The 23,889-nt window shown below is 41.8% G+C and overlaps 1 protein-coding gene across 3 annotated transcripts; it reads left to right on the top strand.

Annotated features, from left to right (window-relative positions):
- Ndufv2 (NADH:ubiquinone oxidoreductase core subunit V2) lies at positions 1–23,889 on the top strand. Of its 3 annotated transcripts, none has more exons than XM_036173221.1 (8): positions 2–173; positions 12,203–12,268; positions 14,329–14,391; positions 14,473–14,589; positions 16,285–16,453; positions 19,930–20,039; positions 22,221–22,297; positions 23,737–23,889. In XM_036173221.1, the coding sequence occupies exons 1-8, from the start codon at positions 123–125 to the stop codon at positions 23,828–23,830; spliced, it is 747 nt and encodes a 248-aa protein (XP_036029114.1). In that variant the 5' UTR covers positions 2–122; the 3' UTR covers positions 23,831–23,889. The 3 variants fall into 3 exon arrangements, with proteins under 3 accessions (XP_036029116.1, XP_036029114.1, XP_036029115.1); XM_036173222.1 differs by lacking the exon at positions 2–173 and adding an exon at positions 192–354; XM_036173223.1 differs by lacking the exon at positions 12,203–12,268 and having other exon boundaries at positions 1–173.

The following is a 23,889-nucleotide window of genomic DNA, read 5'->3' as shown; positions in this document are numbered from 1 at the left end:
CCTCCCGGGGGCGTGAGCGCGCGCGCCGTGCGTCCTGGGCTCGTGAGCGCGCCAGGGCCTCCCGTCTCGTTCGTCGGGAGTCAGCCTAGAGCGGCCGGGATAGGAGAACCGTGTGGCCCGCCATGTTCTCCTTGGCGCTGCGGGCCCGGGCGGCCGGCCTCAGCGCTCAGTGGGTAAGAGGCTGGGGTGAACCCGGGCACTGTTGCCACAATCGCCCGCTCTTCGTGCCTCCTTTAGCTTTGGTACCGGGAGACCCCCAGGGCGCTGGACAGGTCAGCTGGCGGCGGCAGGGACGCCGCGGCCTTCGTCCTCGGAGGAGTTGCTGGCATGCTCCGCAGCTGTGGCTGCGACCGGGTGCGAGCCGTCCCTACCCGGGCAGGGAACGTCACCCCTAACTTAGTCAAGGTCAGGGGGGCGGTTGTCATTTAACCTAGTACGGCCCTGCGTGGGCCTGCTGCTTCCAATGTCGCAGCCGCGAAGAAAGGGGCTTCTTGTCTCCCAGCCTTAGCGGCTCCGCTGCAACAGAATTAGAAGCATGCTGGAGAAAATGCTGACATGCTTGGTGAAGGCGTGCTGAGTTCCTTCAAGCCTAGATAAAGGTGACCAGTGTTTCATTTACTGCAGCTTTTCATTCCTCATAGGACATGCTCGGTAGAAAATCGTACTCATTAACCGTGAAAGAATAGGGCCACGAACAGCGGTACTACCGTAACTAAAGAGTTGCAGTTTTCTGGTCATTTGAATTGCAGGTACAACTCATGTAGGCAAAGGAATTGGATTGCCGAGATTGAAACACTCAAGTAAACCTTAAAATGCAGATTCCGGGGCCTGCGAGATAGCTCAGCATGAAAGGCGCTTGCCTACAGGTTTGAGGACCCGAGTTCAGTGCCCTGAACCCATATAATGGAAGGAGAGAACCGAGAGAACCACTCTGAACAAGTTGTGCTCTGACCTTCACAGGCATGGCTTGTGTCCCGAGAGTGCAGAGACACACAGTACATAAACGTAAATGGCTACTGTAATTAACTACAGGACAATTCCAGGAGAGAAATCTTTATTTGGTTGGGTTTTATTTTCCCAACAGTAAAACAAAAATTAGGTCAGTTCTCAACAAAAGCTTAGTATATATTGGTACAGAATCCCTTCAGGGATTAGACCTGCATTTTGAAGGGTAGCAGCATCACTGGTGACCTTTTGTAGTTATGTGACCGAGAGCAGTTAATCTTTGCTTCTTCAGTTCTGAAATGGAAATATTCCCATTTGCAGTTTGTCAGTAAATCATTTGAAGTGTCTTACTGTGGGTAGTGTTCAGGTAACAGTGTGGATTGGATTATAGTGGGGTTTGGTTGTTGTTTCTGAGACAGGGTTTATCTGTGTAGTCCTGGCTGTCCTGGAACTCGCTCTGGAGATCTGTTTGTCTCTGCCTCCCAAGTGCTGGGATTAAAAATGTGTCCCACCACTGCTCACTGGGTTATCGTATTTTGCCCCCTTTTAAGAGTAGATCTCACCATGCAGCCCTGGCTGGCCTGGAACCTGCTCAGTGTGCCATGCTGGCTTTGAACTTTTGGTGGTCCTCCCGCCTTGCCTCGTGAGTGCTGAGATCACAGATGTGAGCTCCCCCCTGCTGGAGTATAATAATGATAGGTGATGTTTGGTGGCTCTTTTCCTGTGTGTTAAACAGCTGCATCTTACATCTTATTTTTGAGGGTGGTCAATGCTTTCACCACTACAAGTTAGAAACAGAATTCCTGTTCTTGTGGAGTTATCTTGTGTAAAAACATCAATAAGATACACAGGAGTATGGTTGGTTTCGTCTGAAATCCCAGCACTCAGAGGCAGGAGGATCAGAATCTGAGTTATCTTTAGCTACATAGTAAGTTCAAGGTTAACCTGAGCTATATAAATTCCTGTCAGTAAAATATGCCCAGCTCAAATCAAGCCCCCTAAAACAAACAAAAGGTAAATATGGTAGTATAGTACGGAAAGGAGTCAATGAGAGATTTTACAGTAGAGGGTAAGGGTTCCACTTTGCGTAGTTGGCTGAAAGTGGGGAGAGTGGAATAGGTCTGATTGGAGTCAGAAACTGGAAGGTTACATAGGTAAGAGGCTCTTGCTAAAAACTCAGATGAAGGGTGATGAGGATGAGGCCGTCTACTAAGAAGTAAGGGCAAAAAAAGCATCATAGATAGCTTTTGCTCGTTTTGTCTTTGAGGCAAAGGGTAACAAAAGGTATAAATTGAAAAGCAGGATTTTGTTTTGTGGCGGCCTCCTTCATTCCTTCCTTCCTTCCTTCCTTCCTTCCTTCCTTCCTCTTCCTCCTCCTCCTCCTTCCTTCCTTCCTTCTTCTTCTTTAATGCTGGCCTGGGATGGAGTCCAGGCTGGCCTCAAACTCACAAGATCTACCTGCCTCTGCCTCCCAATTGCTGGGATTAAAGGTGGCATAAAAAAAAAGAAGAAAAGAAAAGAAACTAATAAATTTAAAGTTTTCTTTTTAATGTTTTTGCAATTAAAAAAATACATAGTACAGTTTCAGTAAGTTCTAATCAACATAAGACATATGGGATATTGGCCATAGCAAATAGCTCAGGAAATATGAATCACCTATATTATCATTTCCGTACCTATATCTTCAGACCAGGTATACACATATATACTGTGTGTGTGTGGAGGGGGGCCATTGTGTGTAGGAATAGGAGAGCCTGTGCCTGCACGTTCCAGAGGAAGATGTCAGTTGCCTATGGTATTTCTCTTTGTTTTTATTGCTGTGAGGCCCTGTTGTCTGACTATAGAGCTCTTGGGATTCTGTGTGTCTCTGCCCAACAATGCTAGGTTTACAAATGCTGTACTCATGCCCATTTTTATGTGAGTTCTGGGGAATTGAACTCAGGTCCTCATTTTGCACAAGAAAAACTTTTATTTGCACTGAGCCATTTTCCCAGCTTGAACCTTAATTGTAACAAAATTTGGAAGGAATTATTAATGGTTTTGTAACTGTCCCCCCCCCCCAATTTCCATCTGTGTTTTTTTGGATGGGTGTGGGGACAGGGTCTCATGTAACCCAGGCTAGCCTCAAGCTTTCTAAGTAGCCATTGATGGCTTTGAACTCATCATCCTCTTGCCTTTACCTTCCTAGTGTTGGGGTTACCTGTCTGTGCTACCATGCCCATTTTCTGCTTGCCTTTTTTTTTTTTAAAGATAAAACCCTTTTAATTATATGTGTGTGTTTGAGTTTGTACATGCACTGTTCTCCTTGGAGCTGAAGTCATAGGTGGTTATGAGCCACCCATCATGACACGGTCCTCTGCAAGAGCAGTAAGTACCCTACCCACTAGCCTTCTCTCTAGCCCTCATTTGGATTTTGAGGCAGTCTCTCCCACTAATCACTGATTAGCCCTGGCTGACCTCTGACTTGCATCAATTCTACCTCAGCCTCCCATGTACTTAGTGCATTGAAATCAGCGTATTAGATGCATTCCTAGACTGTCGTTGTTTTCATTTTGTTTGTGTGCATGTTTGTGTGTGTATGGACATCGGCCATGTTGGATGTAGAGGTCAGAGGGACAGATTGGGAGTCATCCCAGGGATCAAACTCCGGTCTCTAGGCTTGGCCTTCACTGGCTGAGTAATCTTGCTGGTTCCACTGTACTGTCACTCTAATGCCAGATAGCCTTGCACTGGTGGATGGCATATACCGTGTATGGACCCAGCCCCTTTGCTCTGTCACAGATAGTGGGACATCAGAACGAACTTACCCAAATCAAAATAGGAGTAAAGTCTAATTAAGAAAATTCTTTTCTTCAGAGAAACTTTGACCACATACATTTTTCTTTATTTTTAAGTTGTGCATCTGTGGATAGGTATGTGCAAGGGAGGGCAGGTGCCTTTTGAGGTCAGAAGTGGGTTTTGGGCTCTTGAGCTTGAACTACAGGCAGTTGTGAGTTGCCTGATACAGGTGCTGGTAGCCGAATTCCCCCACTCTGGAAGAGAACCAAGTGCTCTAACTACTGAGCCATTTCTCTAGTCTCCTTCTCCAATTACATTTTCCAAAGAAAATACCTGTTCTGTTAGTTTCTGCTGTGTTACTATCTGCCAGTTCTTGTCTTTCACTTATGGTTGAGCCCTGCCTTGCAAATGAACGTAAGCGCAGAAGTCAGTACTCGCTGACAGTGAGACATGCAGACTCAGAACAGCCTTCTCTCTCACCTGGGGATGCCATGCAGAACACTGCCTCTCAGCTTTGGCACTTCCTGTCCTAGGGTCCCACTTGTCCGTGCCTGAGGTTAGCCAGTTTCTTTGGTGGGTCAAGCCATTCAAGAATGCTCCCCTACCCCCTTTATAGTTTTCAGACTAGGGCTGCCTTCAGGCTAAAAGGAAAAAACAAACACTGGTGTCTGCCTGGTTTGGATTGGTTGTTTCTTAATATCTTCACCAGTTTTTTTTCTTGTGAACTTACTTTACCCGGTGGTTTGGCTTGATAGGATCTTCTGAGCTGTTCCGGAAGTGTGCTACCTTCAGTGGTGCTCTTTCCAGTTCTTAACTTTTGTGAGATAAAATGCTTTCCTGTTTTATTCCTCTGCTTTTTGTTTGTTTGGTTGGTGTGTAGGACAGAGTCTCCCTTTGTGGCCCAGGCTGGCTTTAGACTCTGGCAGTCTTGTACCTCTCAAGTGTGGGGATTACAGGTGCGAGTCACCAGTGCCTGACCTGCATTGGACACTGTTTGTTTGTTTGTTTGTTTGTTTGTTTGAGATAGGGTCTCTTTGCGTAGTCCTGGCTGGCCTGTCATGATGGAGATAGTTTTATTTTTATTATTTATTTATTTATTTATTTATTTATTTATTTATTTATTTATTTATAAGCCGATGGAGATAGTTTTAAACTGAACTTTGCAAAATCCCAGCAGACCCAAAAGAAATTTTACCTTTTAGGCTAGGCATGTTGTGCATGTCTTTAATCCCAAAGGCAGGAGGATCTCTTGAGCCTGAGGCCAGCCTGGTCTACATAGCAAGTTCTAGGATAGCCAGGGCTGTTTAGTGACCCTGTCTCAAAAAACAAACAAACAAGAAAAACTAAGAAAATTTATCTTAATGTGTATGAGTTTGAAAATCCTAAATCACAGATTTTTCTCAGTTTATGATGGGTTTACATACACTCCTACTTTGTAAGTTGAAGATTTACTAATAACCTTACCTATTGAACAGCTTGGCAACATAGTATCCTCTAGAGTAGAGTGGTTCACCCTTTTATTTAATGGTTATTTGTTTAGGGTGTGTGTGTGTATGTGTGTGGGTTTAAATTTTCCTTTCTGAAGTTACCCAGGGAAATTGTTATATGTGATGAAGAACCCAATTGAGTAAGTGCCGTAGGTATAGGAGGATGTGCCAGTTCCTTTTCCCGGGGGCTGTTAGAGGGTTCTGAGGAGGACTTAACATTGTCATGATGATGAGTGGGACGTACACACTGTGACAGTGCTGTAAGTCTAAGGGGGGAAATGCGTGGGAGGATGGGGAAGAAGTAAGAGGGTGGGAGATGAGGTTGGGAAGGGTCCACAGGCCTTTTACATAACACATGCAGGATTCGGATTTCATTCAGTATGTAATAGCATGTTGAGTCTGAGCCCAGTGCTACCACCTTCAGCCCTCTGCCTGCTAGAATCTTAGTGAGAATCTCTAGAGATGTGGAGATGTGTGAGACAAAGTCAGGGGACCATGTTACTGGTGTTACTGGTAGTGTGTGTGGGGACTGGAGTAGAAGCAGGGCCAGGGAATGTAATAGCAGAAATAACAGTTAAAAATTATTCAGGTAGAGATGTAAGATTTAGTGATTAGTAAGTGAGAGGAAAAGTACCCTGAGATATTTTCTTGAATTGTGGCTTTATGATATTGTCTATAAAGACTAATGTTAATTGCATATGATGGTCTTTACCTGTAATCCTGGCACTTGGGAGACTGTCTCAAAATAACAAAATAAAAGACTAATGTTGAATTACCATAACTGTTTTGTTATAACCTTGTTTAACTGAGGCGATACATAGAGTGCATATTTGTGGAAGTACTTGACATATGTACAAGTTATTTCTGGTAGAGAAGCAACTGGGATTAAACTCCAGAATTTTAATGATAAATGAAAAAACTTTATCAGAATAAATTATGTAGCAGATACTTTGGGGGAATTAGGAAATGTTGGTTATATATAGTTAAGGTTTTGGTAAGAATTTCCAACTCAGAATATCTTGTTGATGTTATCAACATCAGTTTATATGCTATCATAGTATATTAAATATTAGAATACTTACAGGTGGTCAGTACACCATTGGGAATTGTTTTAGTTACTTTTGCATGGCTGATCAAAAATTTTTTTTGAAACAGGATTTCTATGTAGCTCTGGCTGGCCTGAAACTTACTCTGTAGATCAGGCTGGCCTCGAACTCTCAGAGATCCACATCCCAAGTGCTGGGATAAAAGGTGTGTGCCACCATGCTCTGCTCAGCCTTGAATTCTTGATCCTTCTGTCACCACTGGTGGGATCGTAGATGCATGCACCACGCCTGGCTTTGTGTGGTGCAGGGGACTGAACCCAGTATCTTGTGCATATTAGGTAAGCATTCTGCCAACTGAGTTGTATCCCCAGCCCTCTGCACTTTTAAATGTGAATGTCTACTGTGAACATTGGCTTTTGGAAGGGCTTTCTGTTTTCTTGCTTGAGCTAGTATTACTGGAGTGTTTAGGATCAAAGCTTAGGCCCTAAAAACCATAACAAGCTAGGTGGAGCCCTGTCTTCAGTATGTCAGTTAAACAGTAAAAAGCAAAGAAAGGAGATATGTTCAAGTGTGGCCACATTGGGATCAGGAACAAGTAAGAGGTCCAGTGACACCCTTTCCCTGAAGTCACTTTCAGAGTATTGATCTGAGGACTGGGTTAGATGGGGGCATGAGGTATGTGTAACTAAGCAGTCTTTATCTAAATATGATCCTGCCCATGACTGACAACATCTCTTGTCCAGGCTCCAGGTCTGTCTTGCAAGGTCCTGGGACAAATTGTTAGAACTATGTGAAATCTCTTCCTGGAAGACAAGGTCATCCTCTGGGTAGCACCAAGACTTCACTCTCCCCTCCTTCCTCAGCATGAGATTCCCGAGGAAACGAATTCTTTGAGGGTTCATTGTTTTATTAGACTGATAGCAAAGGGAAGGGTACAGCACATGTGTCTCCAAGAAATCATCTCTCCTGCCAGGACAGTTACACTAGCAGCAATACCAAGTTAGCTGGTGTTGATATGTTTATTGCTCAAATCAGCCCTCACACAATTCTTATAGGGTATTAAAGGTATTGGGAAGAATCTATGCAAAGAACCTAAAGAAAAAGTCAATAGAAATGGAATCGCCGAGTGATGAAGCACTGAGCTGGCAAGCCATTAGCTTCTGGAGCTGCTGAGAGGGCTTGGAGAGAGGTGTGTCTGTCTTACCTGCCCAGCCTCGGGCAGCTATGGGCCTCACCCGGAGTGAGAACCTCACTTAAAACAGGAGATTCTGTGCTGCTCACCCCTGTAATCGATGAGATGGTCCTTGGGTGAACTCTAGATGACAACAGCCAGCATTGTGCTGCAGTGCCAGAATGTTGGCTCCATCTGGTAGATGGTTTATGTGTGAGACAGGCACCCAGTGGAAGCGTTCTAGTAGACGGAATCTCCAACAGAGCAGTTGGAGAGCTGGGACTAGTGTACCAGAGCAGAGCAGAGGGCTTGTGTAAAAGTGATGGTGGGTTTGCTCTGCTCTCCTTTCTTCTTCCCCCTTTTAAAAAAATGTATTAATCTATTTATTTTACATCTGGCCCCAGACTCTTCCTTCATCCTCCCCTTCCAGTCTCTCCCCCCCACCCTCCCCTGTTCCTCCACCCCAGTCCCTTCCTCTCCCATCTCAATCCAGGCAACGGCAGGTCTCCCATGAGTATCAATAAAATATGACATATTAGGTTGCAGTAAGACTAAGCACCTCTCCATTTATTAAGGCTGCCTAAGGTGACCCAGAATGAAGAGTATGATCCCCAAACCAGTAAAAGAGACAGACAGCCCCTGTTCCCATTGTTAGGAGTCTTATAAGAGGAGCAGGCTACACAACTGTAGCATATATGCAGAGTGCCTAGGTCAGACCCATGCATGTTCCCTAATTGTTGGTTCAGCCCCTGTGAGCCCAGGTTAGTTGGTTATGTGAGCCTTCCTGTGGTGTCCTTGATCCCTCTGGCTCCTACACTCCATTCTCCTCCTTCACAGGATTCCCAAACTCTGTCTAATGTTTGACTGTGGGTCTCTACATCTGCCTCCATCATCTGCCTCCATCAGTTGCTGTATAACAAACACTTCTCTGATGACAATTGGGCCAGGCACTAATCTGGTCGCTGGAGACAGCCAGTTCAGGCTACCTATCTGCTATTGCTAGGAGTCTAAGCTGGAGTCCTCCCCATAGACTCTGGGAGATTCCCTTGGGCCAGACGTCCACCTGACCCCAAAATGCATCCCAGCAGTGCTCCTTAGCACTCTCCTGCTCTGTACCCCACAACCTGATCGCTCATGTTCCCGTCCCCACCTGCCTTCAGTCAAAATCTCTTATATTTCCTCTTTCCAGGGAGATCTGGGTGTCCTCCTCCCATGAACCCTCGTTACCCAGTCTCTCTGGGTCTGTGGATTGCTGTGCTCTCCTTTCTATGCGTCTTGAATGAAAGGATTGTTCATGGCTCAGTGTGTCAGATAAGCTCATAAGCAGTAATACATTATTAACATGAATAACTTAGGAACATAAAGTCATTTATGGTAACACCAGAGCTACTCCCACCCTCTTTCCACTTCCTTTAAGTGAAAGGGAAATTTATATATTAACTTCATCAGAGAGGGAGTAGATGGTTTTTAGCTATATAAAATACAATTTTATCCAAAGAATTCACAGCCAAATTACAATATAAAAGCCTGTTACTTGCAAATGCAAGAAACACTAATCTGTTTTGTTTTGACAGTGGCTCTTTGTTAAAGTTATAAGCAAAAGACAATTATCTGTCATGCTGTAAAAATTTACCTTAAATCTGTCTTTCAGTTATTGTTTATCTTGTGTCTGCTAAGTAGATAACAATGCTTTAACATATTAGGAAGTTCTTTCAGAGTAATGCCATTATTGTAAAATAGCCCAATAAGCTGGGCGTGTGAGACAGAGGCAAGAGGATCTCTGTGAGTTCGAGGCCAGCTTGATCTGCAGAGTGAGTTCCAGGACAGCCAGGACTGTTACATGGAGAAACCTGTCTCAAAACAACAACAAAAATCAGCCCAATAGATACCCATTTTATTGAGAGAGAGAGAGAGAGAGAGAGAGAGAGAGAGAGAGAGAGAGAGAGAGAGAGTCACGCTCATGCCTTTAATCCCAGCACTTGGGAGGTAGAGGCAGGCAGTTCTCTGTGAGTTCAAGGCCAACTTGGTGTACATTGTGAGTTCCAGGATAGCCAGGGCTATATTAACAGAGAGATTCTGTCTCAAAACAAACAAAAACAACACTAAGCTTTAAAAGGGTTAAATGAGGGACTGGAGAGAGAGTTCAGTGCTTAAGAGCACTGGCTGCTATTTCAGGAATTACATTCCCAGCACCCACATGGTGGCTCACAACCATCTGTAACTCCAGTTCTAGGGGATCCAACATTCTTTTGTCTTCCACAGGCACCAGTCTTGCACATAGTGCACAGACATACATGCAGGCAAAACACCCATACACATAAAATGTAATGAAATAAAGTGAGAGATTGAAAGATGGCTCAGCAGTTAAGAGCCCTTCATGTTCTGAGGACCAGCATTTGGATCCCAGTCCACATTGGGCATCTCATAGCACCCTGTGATGTCAGAACCTCTTCTCATCTTCATGGATGTGCACACACATCCACACACCCACACCCCCTCCCCCCTTGGAGACTGGGTCTTCATATATAGGCCTAGATTCCTGGCATCCTATCAATCTTCCTAGCGCTATGATTATGGGGGGGCCCTGTCACCCCAGCTACTGTAATGTTCTTAAAAAGTAAATTCCCAAAAGTAGTACTGTGTTAAAAGATGGGAATTCTATGAGGATTTCCATAAATCTTACTAGTTTGCTTCCCTAAAAGGCTTGTATGAGTGTTTGCCTAGTGCATTAGCAAGCCCATTTCTCCCATGCTCTCAACAAAATGGAATGTTATCATTAAAAAAAAAAAAAACAAACCCAAACCAAAACCTTTTCCTAATTTAAGTTGGCAATATTTTAAATTGAATGCTTTTAATTGCTAGTAAGTTTCTAAATGTTAGTGATCATTTTAAATTTTTCTCGTTGGCTTTATGCATTTATGGTGTCTTCTAGGTGTTAGCCTTTTATCACTAGAAGAAGCATGTAAGACTTAATATTGTCAGCATAGTCGGTAGATGATACCAGAAGAGGAAGATACGTAAAGGAGAGAGCAGGGAGTCAGAGCCGAGCCCGGAGATGGCAGTCTTCTAGTAGTAGTTAATCTAATGTCAGTGAAATGAGTATGTGAAGACTCAGACTGTGAAAAGAGGGATTAGATACTTTCCCTACTTTAAAGTGAACTATTCTTACGTTATTATAGAGGAATTATTTTTCTTAGCATTTACTTAAGTCATTCCCTGTTATTCAAATTGTTTTTGTATTTTACTGTGTTCTCAGCTAGAGTGACTGCAGTAGCTGTTTCTAGTTTTGTTTCGTTTTTCTTTTGGGGTTTTTTTGGGTGGTTTTGTTTCGAGACACAGTTTCTCTGTGTAGCTCTGGCTGTCCTGGAGCTCACTTTGTAGACCAGGCTGTTCTCAAACCTACAGAGATTGACCTGCCTCTGTCTCACAAGTGCTAGGATTAAAAGTGTGGGCCACCACACCTGGCTTAGTTTCATTTTTCACAGCCTTGACTATGTTGCATTCTTTTTAAAAATTATATGTTTAAAACAAAAAAGTGTAAGGTAATACTTGTTTATCTACTAGCTGGTGGTGGTAGGGGAGAACACAGTTGAAGCAAAGCCCCTCTGGGGCCTTTCCTCTGGTTGTTGGTTGTACTCTAATCTACTTAAAACTGATAGTTTTCCCACTCTATGTTATAACTGTGTTTCACAGTGTGTGACTAGGTGTTTTCTAATTGAGGCAAGGTGTGCTGTGGAAAGTACTCTACAGCTGAGCTGCTGCTTTATCAATGCAAAGCTAAGTACATCGTCACTTCCAATCACTTGCACTTAGTCTTCTCTGGTAGCCAGTTCCAGGATTGGTTTAATTCAGTGTCCTGCCATCTGTGAGCCACAGAGTTCAGAGATGGTAGGATCTAGAATAGGTTTAGTTGTTTAGGGTGGGAGGTCTACAGGATAGGAGAGGAACAAGAGAACAAATCCTGTAACAGTCAGCTTCGCTCCGAGCAGCCGCACCTTCCAGGTCCAGGTCAGCACAGCATTAGAGCTGTAAGGTGTGTGGCTGGAGTTGCAGAAGTAGTTCAGTAAAGAGCTGAGAAGACTGCCAGGTCTGCTAACAAGGCGTGGTGGCGCACGCCTGTAATCCCAGCACTCGGGAGGCAGAGCCAGGCGGATCTCTGTGAGTGCGAGGCCAGCCTGGGCTACAAAGTGAGATCCAGGACAGGCACCAAAACTACACAGAGAAACCCTGTCTGGAAAAACCAAAAAAAAAAGAAAAAAAAAAAAAAAGAAAGAAAGAAGATTATAATGTGACTCAATTGTGCACAGCCCTGACTCATGTGACTCCTGTGCATTTACCTTACTTACTATTAGGACCAGGTATGATAGCGCACACCTGTAATCCCCACTTGGGAGGCAGAGGCAGGAGGGTCTCTGTAAGGCCAGCCTGGTCTATAGCAAGTTCCAGGACATCAGGACTACACAGTGAGACCCTGCCTCAAAACAAACACAACTTTACCATCTCATGGATTCAGACAAAAGGAAAGACAGTATAGCATGCCAGCCTAGTGTGAGTAGAGTGAACATGACACCTGTGTTCAGCTCTGCTTGGGTTTCAGTCGGTTCTTCTATTGACTCCACAAGTGAGTTAATAATGTGCCTTTCTGCAGCCATTTCCTGAGACTCCTGAAGGAGAAGATAACCTGATTCTCTTGTTTTAAAGTAGGACTCTTCAAGTAGTTCGTGAAAATTTTCTTAAAATTTGTAACTAAGTTTTCTTAAAAATTTTAACTTTAGGGAAGACATGCAAGGAATTTGCATAAGACAGCTGTACAAAATGGTGCTGGAGGAGCCTTATTTGTGGTAAGTCATCAAAATTCCTCATGGTGAGAGGACCTGGATCTGAGTGAGTCTACTGTAATATCTACAGTGTCGGGATCTGTGACCACCCAGTGATAGAATGCTTGCCTAGAGTGTGCAGGGTTGAATCCAGAAACTTGAACTATTTGTTGTCATTTTATGTGCGTGACTGAGAGCATGCATGTGCACTGTGCACATGCAGGAGCTGGAGAAGGTCAGAAGGTGCTCTCAGGTTGTTCTTAGGAGCTGGTGGGGGTGCTGGGAACCAAGCCTGAGTCCTTTGCACGAGCAGTGAGTGCTGTTTCTCCCCAAGCCACAGCCTTAGTACCTGGGTCTTTGGCATATGTTGACTGTTGGAGAGATTTGAATGGAGCTTGTTAAATTCATTATCATTCACAGATGTTTGCTTCCAGCTGACCCTCTCAAACAGAAACTAACTCTTGGGGACCCAGGAGACTCTAGGAATGAGCATTTGGGTTATTGTTTGGTAAAGTTACTATGAGCCCTAACCATGGTCTCATAGTCAGTCATGTTGGCTCACCTAAGGTAACAAGGCTGTAACCTGAGAAATCCCTCAAAGGTATTAGTTCCAAACTCAAGGGTTTATAGTAATATATTCAGGGCATTACTACATAATAAATGTATTAGTTTACAAAGCAGTTGGCCTCCATATTTTTGGCTTTACAGTTTTAACTCTAGGTGGTACCCATGAACGCCTCAGTTTTGCTGTACAAGTCAGAAAGCGTTAGATGCTGCATTTGTTTATCTGATGTGAGCAGTTTTTAGGAATCAGCCTAGTGTTTGATGTCAGTGTAGCAAACATGTAAGATGATGTAGACTTAGTGAGAACATTAAATCGGCCTCATGTTTGAAGTTACTGTTCAAAGCTTCCAATTTCTTCCCTCTTTTGATTGACACCTTTTTTAAAAAGCAAACCTCTGAGAACATCAAGATATTCTATTTATATTAAGATAACTATTCTTTACATTTTTTTTTTTTTTTTGAGACTATGTCTCACTGTGTATTGCTGGCTGTCCTGGAACTTGGTATGTAGAGCAGGCTGTCCTTGAACTCATAGAGATCTTTCTGCCTCTGCCTCCCTATTGCTGGGATTAAAGGCACTTTTAATATCTGACTTACTGGTTTTTTTTCTTGTTTTTTTTTTTTTTTGTGGGTGGGGGGTGGTTTCAAGATGGGGTTTCTTTGTGTAGCTCTGGCTATCCTGGATCTTGCTCTGTAGCCCAGGCTGGCCTTGAACTCACAGAGATCCGCCTGCCTCTGCTTCCTGAGTGCTGGGATTCCTTTTTCGAGATAGGGTTTCTTTGTGTGGCTTTGGCTGTCCACATCCTGGGATACTTGGCAAACTAAAGCTTCTAGATAGTAAGTAGCTTGATGTTTCTCTGTGGAAAACTTGTTTGGGGAAAGATGCACTTTTGTACCTCTTTGAAGAGTAGAGATGTGTCGTCCCAGGTATAATTGATTCCTTTACATTGGGTACTTTTGTGTCTGGGACTCACATTTAGAATTTTTATTTAAAAAATTTTAATGGTGTATATGTCTACACACACACACACACACACACACACACACACACACATACACACACACGTTCATGTGGTGCAGGTGCCCTTAGAGACCAGAAGGGACTATTGGATATTGTGTCACTGGAGTAATGGGAGTTATAAGTGGCCCTGTGTGACTGCTAGGTTCTCTGTGTTAGCAGCAAGTGTTTCTAAGCCATCTCTCCAGCCCATATTAATAATTTTGTGTCTTAATTACATAAGGATTCCAATTTGTATTTGATATCCCATTCCTAGAGAAGTTGGATAACTATTTTTTGGAATTTCTTAATCTCTAAGGATGTGTTTTAAAACTGTTCTACAAATAGGTATTTTTAGTCATTCTCGATACAAAGATAGACTGATAGAATGATGGAATTAAAGTAGGGACTAAATGAGCTGCACAACAGTATAATGTAATACACAGTAATGTTTATATACTTATATTTCAAGGAAAAGGTTGATAATTCTGGAAAAATTTTTTTGTCTTTCTTTGGGGTACAGCATAGAGATACTCCTGAGAATAACCCAGATACTCCATTTGATTTCACACCGGAAAACTATAAGGTATGATTAAATAACCAGTCTAATTGATTTATCAAGTGCTCAGTGCTTCATATGTGTAAAGTAGGCCTTCTCCTTTTACAGAGGATAGAGGCGATAGTGAAAAACTACCCAGAAGGGCATAAAGCAGCAGCTGTGCTTCCAGTCCTGGACCTCGCCCAAAGGCAGAATGGATGGCTGCCCATATCCGCTATGAACAAGGTACTGAGTCCAGTCTTGCCTCAGGAGAGAGGAGAGATTGTATGTGATAATTCTTTATAGAGAACTCATCAAAATAATAAATAAATCATCATGCTAATCATTAATATCAGAGTTTAGGAGTTTGGAGCCCTGTAGGTTGAGTATCTCTCTCTCTCTCTCTCTCTCTCTCTCTCTCTCACACACACACACACACACACACACACACACACACACACACACTCTCACTCTCTCTCATTCACAGGATGGGTGGATAGATAGACAAACAGACAGATAGATAGGTAGATATAACCTCCTTAGTGTGTTTTTGTCAGTCACCTTAATACAGTTCCATTCTTGCAAAAAGATAGGCATCAGTATGAAAGAGGTGTCCGGCCATCCTGTCATCCCCTCACCCTCCCTTCCTTTTGAAGGAAGTGGTCTTAATGAAAAAAAATCTCAAATGTGTATAATTTAGTACCAAGGTATTCTGAAAATTAATGCAGTGTTTCAACACTAAAATTACGGCGTGGGGGATCCCTTACCAAATGTAATCTCTGAATAGTTTTACATCTTTGGGTTTTTAAGAAAAGTCTCTATCTAATATGTGGTATGGATGGATGCCTTTTTTTTTTTTTTTTTTTTACCTTCAGAACTGCCATTCAGCCCAACACTGTGAGATTCACCCTCTCTTCCAAGACAGGCTCTGCCTAACACACTTAGCCCAGACTAGTCTGAAGCTTTAGCCAATACTCCTGCCTCAGCTCCCAAGTGCTAAGATTACAGATGTGAAGAGTAATTGCTTTCAAATGGTTTCAGCAATAATCTAGATTTTCTGTTTGTTTCTATCCCATTAATACAGTGATTACATTCATGTGACAGTGCAGCATTTCATTTACAGAGTGCCGTATAAGAACCAGCTCCCTGTGCTTTCTGTTTGACCAGCTCTCATAGGTACTCCACTGGAGTTCACTCACTCTCATTCTCTAAACTTTATTACGGTAGAATCACAAAAAGGAACAAAAGACAAAGGTTATAGTCCTTATTGGGAGAACAGGAATAGACTTTATCTAATAACCACAAATGCAGATTTGAGGTGGTGTTGATTTTTCTTTCTTCATTTCCTTCCCTAATACTGAAATATGTTGCAAAGCTTTGTTTAACTCAATACTGTCCTTAGTAAACACAACTGGTTAATTTTTTCAGAAATCTTGATGTGGAGATGTAGCTAAGCGAAAGAACATTTATTTGCCTGTCACCTCCAAAGCCCTGGGTTTAATCTAAGAAAGAAAAAACAAAAATATTGTAATGATATATAGTGTTTGTGAAAAGTGTTTTATTTGAAATTATACCTTAGGTTTTTTTTTTTTTTGTTTTTTTTTTTGGTTTTTCGAGACAGGGTTTCTCTGTGTAGCTTTGCGCCTTTCCTGTAACTCACTTGGTAGACCAGGCTGGTCTCGAACTCACAGAGATCTGCCTGGCTCTGCCTCCTGAGTGCTGGGATTAAAGGCGTGTGCCACCACTGCCCGGCAAATTATGCCTTAGTTTTAAACACTGTAAAATACTTTAAGCTGGGCAGTGTTGGCTCATGCCTTTAACCCCAGCACTCAGGAGGCAGAGGCAGGTGAATCTCTGAGTTCCAGGCCAGTGTAAGAGTACTTGGGTACACTTCAGGTAATGAACATTGTAATCATCTTCTTTAATGTTTTAATATTTTAGGTGGCAGAAGTTTTACAAGTACCTCCAATGAGAGTATATGAAGTAGCAACTTTTTATACTATGTATAATCGAAAGCCAGTTGGAAAGTACCATATTCAGGTCTGCACTACTACACCTTGTATGCTTCGAGATTCTGACAGCATATTGGAGACCCTTCAGAGAAAGCTTGGTATGGGATACTTCATTTCTTTTGTTAACAATACCAAGATCAGCCCAGGGTGTGGTGAGGCACAATCTTAACCCCAGCACACAGAGAAACCCTGTCTTGAAACACCTCCCCCAACCCCTCCCCAAAAAAAACCAACACCAAGATTGTCTGTGACCGGGTAGGTTATGGTGGTACACAGCTATAATCTTAGCACTAAGGATTCTGAGACAGGAGAATTGTTGAGTTCTAGGTCAGTCTAGGCTATATAGTGAGTTCGAGGTCAGCCTGGACTTCACATTAAGAACCTATCTCAATAGCTTCTTCTGTCTATACTCTGTGACTCCCAAATAAAATTGTCTTTCTAGATCGGACGTTTTCCACCTAAAATTTTCAATTTCAATTTATCTTATTTGGTTTGTACTTTCTTGATACTTAAAAATATATTATTTCTTTCTAGTTTGTGTTCATCTAATTTTCAGCCTCAAGTCTAAGCTTTTAATCTCTGTTAATCATTAAGTATGTTTGTAAAGCTTCTAGGAAAATTATCTCTCATGTGTTAGCATATGTCAAAAAACAAAAGACTATACATGAGCTGGAGAGATGGCTCCGCTTAAGAGCGTGTACTGCTCTTCCAAAGGACCTGAGTTCAATTTCTACCCAGCATCTATATGTCAGGTAGCTTACAACCACCTATAACTCCAGCTCCAGGTGGCTCTGACATCTCTTGGGGCACTGCACTTACGTGCATGAATACACACACACACACACACACACACACACACACACACACACAAGTAAAAAAAAAAAATAATTATTATTATTATTTTTGTTTCTTTGTTTTTGTTTTTTGAGACAGAGTTTCTCCGTATAGTTTTGGTGCTTGTCCTGGATCTCATGCTGTAGACCAGTCTGGCCTCGAACTCACAGAGATCTGCTTCCCAGTGCTGGGATTAAGGTGTGCACCACCACCGCCTGGCTGCAAAATAATTTTAAAAAGGTTCATGTACTTTTCCAGAGAAGTAACAGAATAAGTAACAGCTTAGCAGGATTACTTCACAATAAGGGAAATTTTAAATAGGTGTGATTATAGCACATTTATAAAATAAATGGGCATTTTCCATACAAAACTGCCATTGTTACATTTTTAACTTTGTTTTGTTTTGGTTTTTTTTTTGAGCTGAGGATCGAACCCAGGGCCTTAAATCCCCAGCCAAAACGTTTTTTTTTTTTTTTTGTTTTTTTTGGTTTTTTTTCGAGACAGGGTTTCTCCGTAGCTTTGGAGGCTGTCCTGGAACTCGCTTTGTATACCAGGCTGGCCTCAAACTCACAGAGATCCACCTGCCTCTGCCTCCCGAGTGCTGGGATTAAAGGCGTGCGCCACCATTGCCCGGCTCAGTTTTAACTTTGTAAGTTAAAGATCTTCTAATTTTTCTTCCTGTACTGAAGAAACATGGGGCTTCACACTAGAGTTAGTACTTTCACACTGACCTGTATCCTCAGCAACCTCCCACCCCTTCTTTTTTAACTTATTTTGAGATAGGGTCTTGCTGAATTGACCAAGTTGTTCAGGCTCATAGTCCTCTGACCGCCGTCTCTCAAGTAGCTGGTCTTTGTCATCAATTGTGGCTTTTTTTCTCTTAATACAAGCCCTTGCATGCCACAGACACATTTGGGCAATATTGAAGTATATAAGACAGAAAGCTCAAGTTGACTCCTAAAACCCACCTCTAAGACTTAGATTCTGGTAACTGCTTGGTATACTAGTTACACCAGGTTTTATATCCTTTACTATTCAGTACATAAATGTAATATGTCTGTGCTTACACTGTGTGGTTTAACTTTGTTCTTTTTTTTTTTTTTGGTTTTTCGAGACAGGATTTCTCTGTAGCTTTTGGAGCCTGTCCTGGACTAGCTCTGTAGACTGGGCTGGCCTTGAACTCACAGAGATCTACCTGCCTCTTCCTCTAGAGTGCTGGGATTACAGGTGTGCGCCACCACTGCCCAGCTTTTGTTTGTTTTGTTTTGTTTTGGAGACAGGGTTTCTCTGTGTAGCTTTGCGCCTGTCCTGGAACTCTGTAGCCCAGGCTGGCCTCAAACTCACAGAGATCCGCCTGGCTCTGCCTCCTGAGTGCTGGGATTAAAGGCGTGCGCCACCACCGCCTGGCCAACTTTGTACTTTTTATATATAGCACAGTGTTCACATCGTTTTGCTATTACAGAGCTACCCTAGTATTTCCATATATACACTCCTTTGCATGCTCTTCATATTGTGTATTAAGATTGGGTTGGGGATTTAGCTCAGTGGTAGAGTGCTTGCCTAGCAAGCGCAAGGCCCTGGGTTCGATCCTCAGCTCAAAAAAAAAAAAAAAAAAAAAGATTGTTTTTAAGAAAAATTGCTGAGTCACACTTGCCATGTTTTGCCAATTTCTTCCCTTGAGTGTATGAGTACTCATTACTACCTTCTTAATAATCTTTGACTTTCAGTTTTCTGGTCGTGAGCCTACCCTTTAATGGCTGAGCCATCTCTCCAACCCAGTCTTCAATTTTCTGAATCTTTGCCAATCTAATGGTTTAACAGTATTATTAGCAGTCCAATTATTTACTTTTTAAATGACTTTATTTATTTTTATGTTTAATTATGTGTTTGTGCAGTACCCACCATGGCCAGAAGGCCTGAAGCTGGAGTTACAGGCCGTGAGCCATGTGTGTGTGCCAGGAACTGAACCCAGGCCCTTTGCAGGAGCAGCCAGTGCTCTAACTACTTAGCAGTCTCTCCAGCCCCTATTTACTTGCTTATTTTTTTTTTGAAGCCTGAGGACAGTTTTACTAGTTTAAAAGAAAATCCCAAGCAGGAAAGCTGTAAATATCTTCAGAGAGAAAAGAAAGAGAGCCATGCTGTTTGAGGTAGGCATGGAGGTCAGCCCATGGCAGACAAACAGCTAGGTGGTGGGGAAGTAGTTCAGTCTTATCACAACATGGATGGAAACAAAGTCAGCATTGGTCTCCCAGCTTTTATTGATTTTAAAGGAACAAGCCTACTTAAGAAATAACTTGAAGCTAGGCACGGTGGCTTTTGCCTATAATCCCAGAACTCTGGATCCTAAGGCAGGTGGGTTGCCATTAGTTAGAGGCCAGGCCTGAGCTTTCGTGTGAGACCCTGTCTCAAAAAATTAAAAAACAAAAGAAAATTAAAAACCCAAATAACTTAAAACAAGCAACAAAAAACAAAAGAGGGAAGTGAGCATTGTATTATTATATATTTATAGACAGGATCTCAGTGTATAGTCCAGGCTGTCCTTGAACTTGTGCTGTCTCTGCTCTCCAAGTGCTGATTTAAATTTGTGCACCACTATGCTTGGTTCTTTTAATTTTAAAGAGATTTAATACACATCAATATTTATATATAAACCTCCATAACATTGTTGATACATCGTTTTTCTTAAACCATATTGCTTTGAAACTGTATCTGTTTCTTATAGTGATGATTTACATTTTAGGAATAAAGGTGGGAGAGACTACCCCTGACAAGATGTTCACACTCATAGAAGTGGAGTGTTTAGGGGCCTGTGTAAATGCACCAATGGTTCAAATCAATGACAACTACTATGTGAGTATTCAACTTCACATATGCTAACATTCTGTAGTATCCTTTGTATAAGTATCTAGAAGGTTTTAAAAGAATTATCTTTAAACATTTTGCATTTTTCTCCAGGATATGATAAACTTGAGAGTTTTAAAATATGATGAATTTAATCATTTACATATAGTAGAACCAAAATGTAATAGCAACATTTTAGGGCATTTACTTAGATAATATTGTCTATTGATATCGTTATTTGCAGAAAAAAATTATACATGTAAGTATAGGAGACTGGAGTTACCTTCTTTTTCTCTGCAGATACTTATTACCATAAATTTAGTCTGGATTCTTCTTATAAATGTTTTAAAGCCTTTTCTGTATAGTCTATATCTGTAGTAATGTCCTATTGCTTACATTTTTAAAATAGATGAAATGTATAACATACCTCTATTACTTATTTAAAATTTTATTTTTTTATTTTATGGGCATTGGTGTTTTGCCATGGATGTCAGGTCCCCTGGAACTAAAGTTACAGACAGTTGTGAGCTGCCATGTGGGTGCTGGGAACTGAACCCAGGTTCTCTGGAAGAGCATTTAGTGCTCTTAACCACTGAGTCATCTCTCCAGCCCACCTCTACTACTTTATACCTTACAAATTCTGTGTTTATCCCTTTATCTTTGACCTGTAAGTTTTCTGGAGGTGTTCTTAATATCCAAATATATGTAGTTTTCTAGCTTGCATTTTTAAATTACTTGCTGCCTAATTATATTGTGGTTTGTGATTATGGTATTTTGTTAGTTTATATTTCTTTTTTTTTGTTTGTTTCTTTTGTTTTTCCATACAGGGTTTCTCTGTGTAGCCCTGGCTGTTCTGGATCTGTCTGTGTAGACCAGGCTGGTCTCAACTCAGGTCCACCTGCCTCTGCCTCCGGCATGCTGGGATTAAAGGCATACACCACCACCTCCCAGCTTATTTCTTACAAATTAGTTCATAGTGATTCTTTGAGGTCTTTGTTAAAGATAGCATTTTCAAGAATGGATTTACCTTACTTCTCTCCTCCTAGAGGTACTAATGGTGCCTCTAAAGCTGATCTCTTTACACCTTTCATTTACTTTGTCTATTCTGCAATGCCAAAGTTTCCAGACCAGAAATTTTCTTTGCAGGACAGTTTACTTTCTAGTTTATCCTTGTATCAAATGTACAGCCTTTTTAGGGTCTGATCTTTGTGTGCTTAGGTTTGTGGTTATGAAGACCTTTTTAGTGCTGGTCTGGGGTCTTGTCCCTTGCTCTTCTGGGTGTTGAAAACTTGGAGACAAGTTTGTTTGGTGTTTTCTTGCTGAATTTTTGTTAAGTTTGGCCTTTGTTACATATTCCTCATATAGGAATTAGACAGGGCTTTGTATGGAACATAAATCTTGATAGAGTAGCCTATAGGCCGAGGTGTCTAAGTGAGATTCTCTTCAATTAGCAATTAGAGCTTTTGATTCAGGCCTCTGCTTATCGGTTACAACTATTGATGATAATTATTCTTTGTACTGCAATGTTTCTTCCAGGACTAGCAATTGTTCTCTTGTACTTTGGCACTTTTCTACTTTGTATTTTTTATTGTCTTAGTCGCTCTTCATATTGCTGTGAAGAGACACCATGACCAAGGCAATTCTGATAAAGAAGAAAGCATTTAATTGGGGCCTTGCTTACAGAGGTTTAGTCCATGATCATCCTGACAGGAAGCATGGCAGCAGGCGGTGCTGGAGAAGTAGTTGAGAGCTACATCCTGATCCGCAGGCAATGAGAGACACTGGGCTTGGCATGAGCTTTTGAAACCACAAAGCCCACCCCCCAGTGATACACTTCCTTCAGCAAGGCCACACCTCCTAATTACTAAGCATTCAACTAGGTGGGGGAGGGTGCTATCCTTATTCAAACCACCACTTAAGTAATCCTGAAAAACAAGTTCAAATTGAGTTTATCAGTAAAGGAACTTGAGAGAGGGAGGCAGAGGGTGGTGAGTGGTGAGGCCAAAACTCAAACTGCAGAGGTTTCACTTGAAATCAACTGAGTTTTGACTTTGCTAAAGCTCTTGATGTGTATTGCATTGTATATTGGAGTTACTCAGTTCTAGCTATCTTGGTAAATAAATGAATTAATTTTAAGGTTTTATAGACTTTTACAGCAGTAATTCATTAATTGCTTCAACTTGTCTCTAGGAGGATCTAACACCCAAGGATATTGAAGAGATTATTGATGAACTCAGAGCTGGGAAAGTTCCAAAGCCTGGGCCAAGGTACAATCCTACTCTATATAATAAACTCTGATAGCATAGCTTACACTGAAGTAATCAGAAGCTTAATTTTAAGAGTTTTACGCCCATGTTCATAGATGCTGACTGGAAGTTTGCCTTTCTAAAGCTGTCATCTGAGCAAGATATACTTTTTCCTCTCTCTCTCTCACTTTTGTTTTTTGTTTTTCGAGACAGGGTTTTTCTGTGTAGTTTTGGTGCCTGTCCTGGATCTTGCTCTGTAGACAAGGCTGGCCTTGAACTCACAGAGATCCGTCTGCCTCTGCCTCCTGAGTGCTGGGTTTAAAGGCATGTGCCACAGCTGCCGGGCTGATACACTTTTTCTTAAAAAGTCCATAAGATAAGGCAGAGGGAGATTGTTCATTGTTGGTAAAATTCTTTCCATGTAAGCATAATTATGGGAGCTAGATTCCCAGAACACATAAAAGCTGAGTGGATATGGTGGCTGGGCTATAATCCCACTGTTGGGAAGAGGAGCCAGGGGATCTCCTGAGCAAGGTGGCTAGCCAGCTTGGCTACAACAGCAAGTTGACAGTTCAGCAGAGACATTGGCTCCATGTAAGGTAGAGAGTAATAGAGGTAGACACCTAAGATTGCCCTTGGGCCTTCAGGTGCACATACATACATGTACAAACATGCTCACATACATTTCATATACATATATGGAAAAAGTCTTGTAAAATTATTTGATCTACCAGAACATTTATACTGAAAGAGAATCTTCAATATATGGAAGAGATCCAGTTTCCCCTTTCAGTCAATACAGGATAATTTATAATATTCTTTAAAAATTGTTACGTTCATGTATAATATGTGTGGAGGTTGGAGGACAACTTTGTGGAGTTGGTTCTCTCTTGTACACCTGTATAAGAGTTCCACGTTTTGAACTTGGGTTACCCGCCATTTGCAGCACTTTTTCCATGTCATCGACCCCAGTAGAAGATAATCTTTATTATTGTTTTTTTCCCCCTTAGTGCAGAATTGTTTAAATACCTCTTCCAAAAAATAATTACTTTTCTTGAAATAGCTATCTTGTATTCTTCCTATCTTTTTTGTCATATTGAATATCATGGGATCTTTGGTTCTCCTTATATGACATAGTTTAGTCTTTCAAACTAATTAGTCATATGCTACATAATGACATTTAATCAGCAGTAGCCCTCAGATAGTGCCATAAGATTTCAATAAAGCTGAAAAATTCCTTTTATTTTTATATTGAGACCAGGTCTTACTATGTAGCCCTGCCTGGCCTGGAACTCACTATATATACCAGGTTAGCCTCAAACTCACAGAGCTCTGCCTACCTCTGCCTCAGAGTGCTGGGATTAAAGGTGTTCGCTAGCATACTTGGCCAGTTTTCTTTTTTTTAAGGAAAAATTTGTAAATGTTAATCACTGATAATCATTACTTGCTTTTCTTTTCAGGAGTGGGCGTTTTTGTTGTGAGCCAGCTGGAGGCCTCACCTCTTTGACTGAACCACCCAAAGGACCTGGCTTTGGTGTGCAAGCAGGCCTTTAACTTATACTCATCTGTAAACAATGCCACTGGAGAAATAAACTATGAACCTATTTACACAG

This window comes from Onychomys torridus, chromosome 23 (genome assembly GCF_903995425.1).
Source record: "Onychomys torridus chromosome 23, mOncTor1.1, whole genome shotgun sequence".
NCBI classification, from domain to species: Eukaryota; Metazoa; Chordata; class Mammalia; order Rodentia; family Cricetidae; genus Onychomys; species Onychomys torridus.
The sequence above is the reverse complement of the archived record's forward strand: the minus strand, read 5'-3'. Positions and strand labels throughout refer to the sequence as shown.